Source organism: Papaver somniferum, chromosome 4, assembly GCF_003573695.1.
Source record: "Papaver somniferum cultivar HN1 chromosome 4, ASM357369v1, whole genome shotgun sequence".
In the NCBI taxonomy this organism is placed as follows: domain Eukaryota; kingdom Viridiplantae; phylum Streptophyta; class Magnoliopsida; order Ranunculales; family Papaveraceae; genus Papaver; species Papaver somniferum.
In genome coordinates, this window is record NC_039361.1 from 122147528 (window position 1) to 122159354 (window position 11827).

Sequence of the window (11827 nt, forward strand, 5' to 3'; positions counted from 1 at the left end):
GTCGGCATGCTTTTTGTGCTGACTGTTCATGGTTGAGCTCTGAAAGTACTTAGTCGAGCATGCCGGCTTTTACAGTTGGAGAATAAATAGTAACTCTTTCATACTGTGATTTCTGAAAGAGTTAATTTCTTCTGTAATTTGGAGAATAAAACCATTAAACAGCTGTGCAATTCCCTTCTTTCATACTGTGATTTCTGAAAGAGTTAATTTCTTCTGTAATTTGGAGAATAAAACCATTAAACAGCTGTGCAATTCCCTTATTAGAAGTGTTTTGCTAGTGTGGCTTCATTTTCGTTATAAAAAAGTTTTCGAAACAAAACTTTTTTCTCAAAAATCTTCCGACAAATCTATGAGTTCAAGATCTAACCAAAACAAGATTTTATAACTTTTAATTCAACTAATTAATCTAACGAGACTAATTAAACTAAACAAGTTGATTGGTGTTATAAATTAAACAAGATAGTTCAGCAATTTAAAAAACATATATTACCAAGGGGTTTTGCGTTTTACTTGTTAATGACCATATTTTAACCTATTACGTAGGTACCCCAATCTCGCCGGTTTTATCAACTCTCCAACAGATGGGGTAAAGGCAAAGCATGTCTGTCAAACTTGGGGAAACACAATAGTGGGGGATCTGATGCAATAATAAACGTGATTCTTCGTCAACACTCCAATTTTTTAAAGCTTACAACAGTAAGTTGTAAGGAAGCTCACTTCTCAAGTCAAGTTCTTATCAGTTACTAACTTCTTGTCCAAGTCCTCAGAAAATCTCTCTCTCTCTCTGTGTGCCTTTCAGTAATGAAATTTAGCCAGACTTCAAAATTCTCTCAAATCCTTTTCTCCATTTCCTTCTCTCTTTCAATTGATGTAATTTTATCTAAATTCCGTGAAAAAATCACGGATTTCTAAACCTTTCAGGATCTTCAAAAACTCTCTCAAAAATAGTTGAAGAGATCTGGAGATTGAATGAATCAGATGAAGAGAAGTAGGAGTATTCAACAGAAATCTTCTTCTAATTGCAATAGTGATCGAAGATGGAAGATAAATATATTAGTAGCAATTTTGCTGTGTATTTGTTTTGGAAGCTTAATACTAATGGAAACACAGTATAATCAAATGAAGATGTTAATGGAGGAAATTCCTAGTCAGTTTGTTCGTCAAAGTCCCAAAATTGCTTTTCTTTTTATAGCAAGGAATCGACTTCCTCTTGACATTGTTTGGGATTCTTTCTTTCAGGTAATTGCATTTCGCTTTTCTAATTGCCCTCACATTTAGGCGAATTTGGCTAAATTTGACTTATTTTACAGGGAGACAAGGAGTCCAGGTTTTCTATTTTCATTCATTCTAGGCCAGGTGTATTTTTCAACAAGGGAACAACACGATCTGCTTATTTTTATGGTCGTCAGGTTAATGGAAGCATACAGGTTTGCCATTTTCTTGACTGATATATTTGAAACTTAAATTGCATTTCAAAACATTATTCTTGGCTTGTTTATAAATTTTTTTGTTAGGGTCAATTCAATTTGTTTCTTCGTTAAAACAAGTTCTGCATGCCTTCAGGTAGATTGGGGAGGAGCAACCATGATAGAAGCTGAGCGTATTTTGCTCAGAAATGCCTTGTTGGATTCCAATAATGAGAGATTTGTTTTTTTGTCTGACACGTGAGTAATGACTGTTTTTAATTTAGTAGTTTGTTTACATCAATATTTCCCTTGTGCTAAAAAGTGGGGAAAGTTTTTGGATGAGTTTAAAGGTAATTCATAAAATGTTATATTTATATACAGAATGTTTTTAATTCATCCTGTCATTAGTGGCGACTGGATGCGTAAAATGTTATATTTCGTACAGAATGCGGTAGTAGCATGCGCGGAAATGAGTTTAGCTTACGTTTTGGTTTGCCCTATTGTTTTGCAGCTGCATACCTTTATATAACTTCAGCTACACATACGAGTATATCATGTCAACATCAAACAGCTTCTTAGACAGGTGGGCGGATTTATTGTCTTAAAGTGTTATGTGACAATGGTATCTTGATCATTAATCACTGATATCAGCTCTTCCAAGTACCCTGCAAGTGGTTTTCAACGCTGAGTTTGAAATCTTCTTGCATTAAAGATCAGTTACTAGGTTTTAACTTTAATATATCTTGTTATCTGCTGGAAGCAGCTTTGCTGATACAAAAGAGAAAAGATATAATCCAAAGATGCATCCAGTTGTTCCTGCACATAATTGGAGGAAAGGATCTCAGGTATATTACAGGAAAGACTCAACCTTATCTTAGCTGTCTTATGTGCTATACTGACTTGAGCCAATGTATCTGTTTGACACTTTCTTCTTACCTCTTTTGGCAGTGGACTGTTTTGAATAGAAAGCACGCGGAAGTCATCGTGAAAGACGATACAGTCTTTCCAATGTTTCAGCAGTATTGCATGGTAATTTATCTGAAAGTACTCTGATGCCCCTTTTAGCTCTGATAAATGGTACATGCTAATCGAGGCATTTTTCACCAATCTTCCATTTCCTATTGCCTTGTGCAGGAGTGCTTTTTTTTTTTAATCTCATTTCATATCTGCCTGTAATATATTCTAGTTTTTTGTGTGTTATGCAGAGGAAATCACTACCCGAATTTTGGAGGGATCATCCTGTTGTAAGTACTCTTTTTTTTTTTTTTCCTGTTGTAAGTACTCATTATCATTATATCATATATAGAGTTGTACTTATAGAATTGGTGTGCATAAAACATAATTTACTTGAATGCTTAGATGAGGTTTCAGTTCTCCGTCCTAATTGTCTTTCTTGTTCAGCCCGCAGAAGGGTGGAAGGAGCATAACTGTATACCTGACGAGCATTATGTACAGACATTACTAGCAGTAAGTTGACCTCTAGTTCTCTGTGTTAATGGAATGCTAGATTATCTTTTTCCTTTAGGTAGTTATAAAAATGGATGAAGTGTATCATGAGCTGTTAAAAGGAAAGACTGCAACGAGATGTTAAAATTTTAGCCAAATCCCTCCTCTGGAGGAGATATACCGATAACCACTAACCAGTAATCAGTAGCATGATACAATGAAACCAACTGCTGTTAGTTCCACTTTTCACAGCCTTCCATGTTTCAAAATACAGCAAGAAGGACTTGAAGGAGAAATCACTCGGAGAACTGTGACACATACTTCATGGGATCTCTCAGCTTCCAGAGATCGTGAGAGGCGTGGATGGCATCCAACAAGTTACAAGTACTCTGATGCTACCCCTGAGCTGATCCAGTCTATAAAGGTATGTAAGAATCAATTTTGGTACAGGGAAACCAATTATTACATTGAGGTCCTATATGAAGGGTCCAGTTCAATTCGATTTTTAGAATCTGGTACGCAGCTGAGGATCAAATAGTCATATTAGGATCAATTGTTAGTTCATCTATCTGTTAAAAGCATATAGAAGCTTAGCATTCTTGTTTTGTCAAGAAAACTGATCTGATCCTCCTTGTAAATTCTGTTATCACTTCGTTCTTGGTAAATGATGAAACAAGCAGATGTCGAGATAAAACAGAATAGATGAATCTAATGGAAATCTTATGCATCTTTTTTCTGAATGTGTAGGACATAGATAACGTGTACTATGAGACTGAATATCGAAGAGAATGGTGTTCCAGCAAAGGGAAACCATCACCTTGTTTCCTCTTTGCGAGGAAGTTTACACGGCCTGCTGCGCTCCGACTTCTAAATATGGTATAGCATTAAACCCTCCACTCAAACACATGTGCACCCTTACATACAGTTGATTTAACATCTTTCATCTTTCTCTGGATTGCTAACTAAAGTTCGCAAGGAATAGAGTGGTATGCCGTGACTGTATTCTTGGATTGTAACTTTCTTTTCTTTTTTGTGTTCTGTTCTTTTCTTGTGTAGACTGCCTTGGGAATCGAGAGCTCTCGATGAAGGATGGAGACAAAGAATTATAATCTTTATAGTGGTTTTGTTGTTGTTGTGAAATTAATACGAACTCACAATTGATAATTAGTGGTAGGTAACTAGCATGTGAAAAAAAGAAACATGTGTTTTGGTAAAAAAAAAAGAAGAATCATTGTATGTAACTTACAAATGTACTATAAGTGAATAAGAGAGGAAGGAATGTGTGTTAACAGGGTGGTGTTCTCTTCCTAGTAATTGTAAAGAAAGTCTGAAAAGGTTATACTGTCAATATAGTGTGTATTCTGCTTCAAAAAAAAGAAGAAGAAGTGTGTATTCTTTGTATGCGTGAATGCTAGAGTCATTTCCTTGAAGGTTCAAGGATGATCCTAATTGTGGAAAATTGTGGAAAAGTGGGCTTCCAAGTATTAAGTTGATACTTTCTGTGTCTACTGTCTGGCTCTAGTCCTAGATGCTGATGTAAGAAAAGAACGATTTTTTGGGCACTACTCAAAAATGGAGAGGGACTACTCCTCTTCATTTTTTGGATGGACTTGTGAAGTAATTTTGAGTCACCCTTATCTAAGTTTTTTTTAATACCAAATTTGTCCTTGGTAATTAAATTAGTTTGTGTAATGATTAATTAGTGAGGTTAGATTAAGTAGTTGGATGTTTTTGAAAGAATAATTTTTGAGAAGAAGGGTTTTTTTTTTTCTTAAGATGGTTGATTTCGAAATGAGGTTTTGGGTATTTAGGTATACTTCAAATTTAGTTAATATTGCTTGAATTGTCAAAAACTTTCGAAAAAATGAAAAATATATAAACTGATTTCTATTATGGAAATAAAGTTCGACTACGACATCTGAAGAACAGGTAGCCGAACTCATCTGCAAGTGTAGTTCGGCTAATGGTTCTGAAGACACAGGTAGTCGGCTTTAATGAAGTTTTTGCTTTCAGAGAAAAGTTCGGCTAGGAAAAAAAAGTTGCAACGTAACCGAACTAAAAGTCCGGCTAGGAAAAAAAGTTGCGACGTAACCGAACTATAAGTTCGTTTGGGAATTTTTTTTGTGAAGTAACCGAACTTTTCTCTGAAAGAAAAAACTCCATTAAAGCTGAGTTCGGCTAGTTCGAAAAACTGTTTCACATAATTCCTAGCCGAACTTCTCTCCGCAACTTCCATTTTCAACTCATTTTGATGATTACTACTCATTTCAATCAAGTAATGGGTTTATGGAATTTGTTTTAAATCGAGACGATGAAGCGGAAAGAAGAGAACAAAATGAACCCTCTAATAGTAACGGATTTGTGAAAAATTAAAAGTAATGGATTTGTTATAATTTTGATTTTGATTTGTGAATAATTTAGATTAGGTTATATATATATTTATTAGATTAGTTTTAATTTTAATTAGGTTAACGGTAGGTTAGTCATTTCCACACTTTAGGACACTCCTTATAAGTGTAGGGTAGACACTCCTATCATAAAATAGCCCCCTCCATTTTTGAGTTGTCCCTAAAAAAATGGTTCTAACAAAATGTGAGTACTGAGCTGGATGGGAAAATTGGTCGAGTTCCTGGCCCATGATTATAAAGAACTGGATCCAAAGATCTTTGCGAGGATGTGGACAAATATTTGTACTTGTTTTTTCCTTATGCAAAAAAATAAGTTTATTAATGGTAGTGATTCGTAATACTGTATTTTCTTTTCTTTTTTATAAGCAAGAACCTTTTCATTAATAGAAATTCGAGGTTACGATGAGTTTAAAATTCAAATAAGAAAATAAAAAGTAATAAGAGCATATCGTAAAAGTATAATACTGAGAAAACTGACAAGAGAAGAAAGATTACCGGAGTAAGACAAATACACGTATGAATGGATTTTCTTGGAATTAAAATTCAACCATTTAGTTTGTTTTTTCTTCTTTAGAAAGATGTGCTCCCAAAATATGAGTGATTTGCCCAAATCTCTTGTAACTAGTGATGAAGCTTCCATCGTCAAAGAAATCATCGATGAAGATTCCGTCGTCGGATAAGTTGAAGATGAAAAGTTCGTTGTTGGAGACAACAAAGATCAAGATTTCTTCGTTGGAAAGCATCATCATTGATCTTAAAACCCAACCCAGTAACCAAGAACCGCCATTAAAGCGAAGATAAACCTCAAAAGAGTAAACAATACCACCATAATGGTGTAGATGAGTAGAAAAGATGATATAACCTAGAAAGCAAGAAATAGTGAAGAAATCTGAGCAACGAAGGGTTGTTGGTGATGGTTTTGATGAAGAAGATGAAGGAGTGAGAGTGAGTGAGAGAGAAGAGATAGTTTTTACACTCTGGGACATTGTTCTTGTCTTCCAAGTACTTGAGAAGGAGAGGGTACCAAGTACATCATTAACTTGTTTTGTTCAGAAATTTGTATAGACAAAATCCAATACAATCACCAAGTAGGTCAACAGTAAAAGATCCATGTATAAGATTGTATATGGAGTTTCTCTCTTTATCTTGCACATCAATATATGTATAGACTATAGACCAAAGGTTTGCATACCTGATTGTGTACAAGAATTCCTTGACGATCTCAAAAATCAATTTCCAAGATCAACCTAGTATGTACTAGAATTGTATAAGATCTGGAATCCAATAAGTACGAGATTTGTAATCTTTCTTTCGACATATGAATTCAACAAGAGCAAGTCTTGTGAGATCTCAACTTATAAGGGATGGAAGACTATCTTGGTTGATTACGTACTACTTGTGATATTCGTGTTGTAAAGATAAACAATATAATGTGGAAAATAACACAACCCACCAAAGTTTTGTTAACGAGGAAACCACAAGTGTAGAGAAATCTCGGGACCTAGTCCACACCGTATTAAACCGCTGCGTATACAAGCCTACTATCAGAATTCGAACTGGAAGTTGAGAACAAATTCACTCTCCAAGGAACTTAGTTGCAGTGCTCTTGTACGTCTCTTGGAGATCCAAAACAGTTCGTGAACTATTAACTTGTAAATTTTCTAAAGATCAATTTAGACAATATTATTTTGTGAACAATAAATTTCTCTTGACTATATTGCTAAAGACCTATGAATAACCATTGCTTGAATTTGATGGGCTGTCGTAGGCACAACAAATTAATCAATACATTTCACACCGATTAACGGGAAATATAGTGGTAGTAAGGATCGTTCTCACAGAGAGCTATGTGTTAAAGCACTGCTCGGTCGAACTCGCAACCGTTGATATCTCAAGCTTGTTGTCAAGTTTAGTTGCCAAAACTATAAGTCTTGATTTCTAGTCTACTTATAGCTAAGTCTCGGATTAGGATATAAAGTGTAGTTGAGCTTTAGACTTCACGGCGTTCATCGATTGAAGACGAATAACTACTAAGGGGAGCTTGTGGAACTTCATCAACAAAAGGTATGTGGAGACTTGAACTCATCTATCACTCAAAAGTCTATGTACTCTATCTCCTGTTTGAGACAAAAGTGGTATATCTATATAGACTTCGATTATACACATTTGATATTTCAAGATGAGTTTAACTCGCTTACATATTTCTCGAAATATGTGTTGGTAAGCTTTCCCTTCAACCAAGTTCATCTTATACTCTTGACGAAACTCAAAATATGATCATGTGAAAATTGCCTTGTAACATCTTACATGATTTGTGTGAGACAGTCATTTGATGTAGACTCGAAATGTTTCGTATTGATCATTCGATCACTTGAAAATTGCTTCTAAGCTAATAGTTTGTGTGAGACAGCTATTGTCGTCTTCTAAGAATGTTTCAATGATTGAAATGTTGTTTAGAACACTTAACCATGATTGGATAAAGCATAATATGCGTACTTGCATCTATGTAGTCCAATTTCGGGAACCATAGTATGCATACCCGTATGCTTACTGGTTGGTTTAGTGAAAGTACGGGAACCTTGTACACATACAGGCACGCGTACTGGCGTGAGGTTCAGTTCCGGGAATTCCTGCTGAGTTTTGGAAGGTATGCGTACCCGTTCGCATACTGGCTAACCCAAACTAAGTCCGGCCACTTAGGTATGCGTACCCGTTTACATACTTGGGTAGGTTATGTTCTAAAATCGGTTTGTTCATGAACTAATACATTTATATAATAAGGAATGCAATCTTTTGCAAACCATGGCTATAATGTTCATGAATTCATTCGAGTGAATCAAAATCGATTTTGCTTCAATTGTGTCTTGTATACTTCTCTGAGAATATAAACAATTGAACAACTCTAGAACTAGTTTCATTTGATTCATTTGAACTAGTTATGGTTAAGATGAATAAGGTTGATATGAAAGTGTTCATATGGATAACTTCGGTTAACTATTGTTGAGACAACAAAGGTGCACACGTTTAGATACAGTTACTCATATCTAAATGAAGTCACTTTTCATTTGTGTGTAACAAGCTAAGTTCGATCTAACGGTTGAAAGATATTAGCTTGAGTCTAATCAGGTTTTCATCTAACGGTGAATATTGAATGCTTTGTTAGCAAGGTAACATTGATTGGAAACCCTGATTTGAAGACTATATAATGGAGAACTCTAGAAACTGGGAAACCTAATCCCAACACCTTCTGTGTGATACTAGTTGCGACCAGAGTCGATTCTATTTTAACTTAGGTTTTTTCAAAAACCCTGTAGGTTAACGACTTGAAGACTTCATTGGGATTGTGAAGCCAGACCCAACTATTTTCTCCGTAGTTGCGCGTTCTGATCTTGCTGTTTTATATCGTGATTGAGTACTATCTTCTCTAAGATTTGCTCGAGATTTAATCTCCGATAGACAAGATAAAAAGTAGTCACAAATATCTTCGTCTCATCGTTTGTGATTCCACGATATTTTGTTTCGATACCATACGATTAAGATTATTGTGAGGTGATTGATTTTTCTAGGTTGTTCTTCGGGAATATAAGTTCGGTATATCAATTGGTTCACGTTCACCTTGATTTATCAAAAGACGGAACAAAACTCATAGGTATTTCAGTGGGAGACATATTTATATATTCAATAGACTTTTCTGTGTGAGACAGATTGGTTTATCAAGTCTTCGACTTTGGGTCGTCGCATTTCTTAGTTGTGGGTGAGATCAGCTAAGGGAATCAAGTTTGTAGAGTCCTGTTGGGATTCAGAGATGTAAGGATCAAAGATGTACCTTGATCAGTGTCAGATTGGTTATGGCTCAACTACATTCCAGTCCGAAGTTAACTTGGAGTAGGCTAGTGTCTGTAGAGGCTTAATACAGTGTGGTGTTCAAATCTGGACTAGGTCCCGGGTTTTTCTGCATTTGGGGTTTCCTCGTTAACCAAAATTTTGGTGTCTGTGTTATTTCCTTTCCGCATTATATTTGTTTATATAATTGAAAATATCAAAGGTTATGAAGTTCAATCAATTGTGAATCCATCGGGCTCGCAAATTCCTATTTGTTTGATTGCGGATTGAATTGAGAAATAGAGATATAACTCTTTGATATACTTTTCTTAAGATTAAGTCTGACTGCTTAGTTGATTCCCTTGAAAGTATATTGAAGTTAGTCCATACATATTTCTAAGAGAAATATTGGGTGTGGTTGTTAGACCCCCACTTTTTCAATTGGTATCAGAGCAGGAAAACACGTTTAAGACCTTATGAGTCTGTTTTTGTAGCGATCTGACCCTATGGACAGAAGTGTTATCTCTATAAACGTACCGCCAGTCTTCGATGGCTCGAATTACTTATGGTGGAAAATAGCTATGCGTGCCTTTCTTCAAGCACGTGATTTTTAATCATGGGTTTATGTTGTTAATGGCTATAATCCTCCAGTTGTTACGGAAGGCGATGTAACTACTCCAATGGATATCGGTGATTATGATGCGGTCGAGATTCTTGCTGCAAAGCAAAATTCTGACGGATTGAATGCAATCATCCATGCCATTACCCCAGATCTTCAGCACCATATGACTACGTGCACTCGGTCTAAAGATGCATGGGATATCTTAGAAACCGTATTTGAAGGGAATACCTGTGAAAAGAAGCTAGGCTTCAAAACCTAAATTCTAATTGGGAAAACCTTCGTATGGCAGATGAAGATTCATTTGATAAGTTTAATCACAAAGTGTCTGAAATTGTTAACGCATCTTTTGTGCTGGGTAAGACTATTCCTAAAAAGGACATTGTGATGAAAATTCTTAGATCATTGCCATCTAGATAGGATTCTAAGAAACATGCCATAGTTGAAGGAAATAACCTTGATGCGCTTTTCAAAAATACTCTCGTTGGGAAGCTAAAGATCTTTGATCATGAGCATGTATCCAAATATGGAAAGGATATTATTTTTAAAGCACAAAAGAACACTAAATTACTTGATAAAAGTAAAAATGTTGGCATATCTGAAGATGATCCTTCTGAGACTGATTCATCAGACGAAGATCTTGACAAGTCAGTCTCTTTGATCACTAGACATTTTAGAGATCTTCTTTTGAAAAGAAGTAAACGGTTCGCTAGAGATAAACCTAAGTCATCAGTTAAACCTCATAATCGTGTTCCTCCTAAAAACAGGGATACTGACGATACTGATGATGAGGATATGCCACAGTGCTTCAAGTGTAAAGGTTTTGGTCATTTTACAAATGAGTGTCCGAATCATAGAAAATATATTGGAAATAAAGATCTTGCTGCATCTCTTGATGAAATGTCTGATCACTATGATTCAAATGAGGACGAAAAATCGAGTGTTGCACTCTTCTGTGAAAATGTTGATTTTGATAATTGTAGCAATACGTACATCAATCTCGATATTCTTCCAGGAGAGACTTCAACCACTTTGGAGGATAAAATGGATTTCTCTTTGTCTACTGGAAATTCTATTTCTTATTTTTCAGGTTCTACTGTTTGTCTAGCAGCCTGCACAGCTATGACGTCTGAACCATCCTCCATATTGACATGTTCTTGTTGTACTCTCAAGGATCATGAACTCTCCAAATGTTTCAAGTACAAACATAAGATAAGATATGTCAACAAACTTCAATGAAGAGAAAATCGATTAGCAAACAAGCTCAAACTTGTTCAGAAGTCGTCTGAGGTATATAATCTCATCTCTTCCCCGAAGAAGTTAATTTCCAAAGAAAAAATTAGACCACTAAAGAAAAGAATACGGTCTAAATAGTCTGTGAAACAGGGTTCTAAGAATTCCATTCAAAAAGGTTATGGTGGACAAATTAATGTTCACCCAAGCACAACTTAATTGTGTTGGTTGTGTATCCTGTCTCATGTGCCTGGTTCAAAAAGAGACAAGGGTACGCACACCTCAGGCTTTAGGAAAAGAGAAAAGAAGTCTTCTTGTTTTATTTCTTCTTTTTTGGTCTTGTTTTCACCATTTTGGAATTCTTCCATCTTTTCATATCTAATTGATATTGAAAGAACTTTACTCTGTTTGATCAATAAAAGAGGGTTAAAATCGACAATTCTGCCTTCTTTAGAGTTGTGAGTTGTGCGTACGTGAATCCTTTTAGTGTATAGAGGTTCTATGACCCTACATTCTTTTTTCCTTCTCCGAAAAAATTCTTTTTATCACAAGATAGCTTGTTGAGTCTGCTTTGTGAATTCCTCTCACAATCTCATACTGGTATGGAGAATCCAAGCATTATGTCTTCTGATGGAAAAGATGTTGTTAGAGCATTGCTAGGTCGAACTCGCATGCGTTTCTATCTCAATCATGTTTGTCAATGTTAGTGATCAAAACTATAAGTCTTGGTTTCTAGCCTACATATCTAAAGGTCTCAGACTAGGATAGAAAGTGTAGTTGAGCTTAAGACTCCATGGAAATCATCATACAAGACGAAGGACTACTCAAGGAACTGGTGGATCTTCATCGACTAAAAGGTATGTGGAGACTTGAACTTATCTGTCACTCAAAAG

At 35.6% G+C, this 11827-nt stretch overlaps 1 protein-coding gene across 1 annotated transcript; it reads left to right on the forward strand.

Moving 5' to 3' along the window:
* The first annotated feature begins 613 nt into the window (after positions 1 to 613).
* Positions 614 to 4228, forward strand: LOC113276491. The gene is made up of 11 exons (XM_026526099.1): positions 614 to 1239; positions 1311 to 1427; positions 1564 to 1664; positions 1918 to 1989; positions 2170 to 2251; positions 2355 to 2435; positions 2612 to 2650; positions 2808 to 2873; positions 3127 to 3276; positions 3600 to 3728; positions 3909 to 4228. Exons 1-11 carry the CDS (start codon positions 970 to 972, stop codon positions 3936 to 3938), a joined length of 1137 nt encoding a protein of 378 aa, XP_026381884.1. The 5' UTR covers positions 614 to 969; the 3' UTR covers positions 3939 to 4228.
* The last annotated feature ends 7599 nt before the right edge of the window (positions 4229 to 11827 follow it).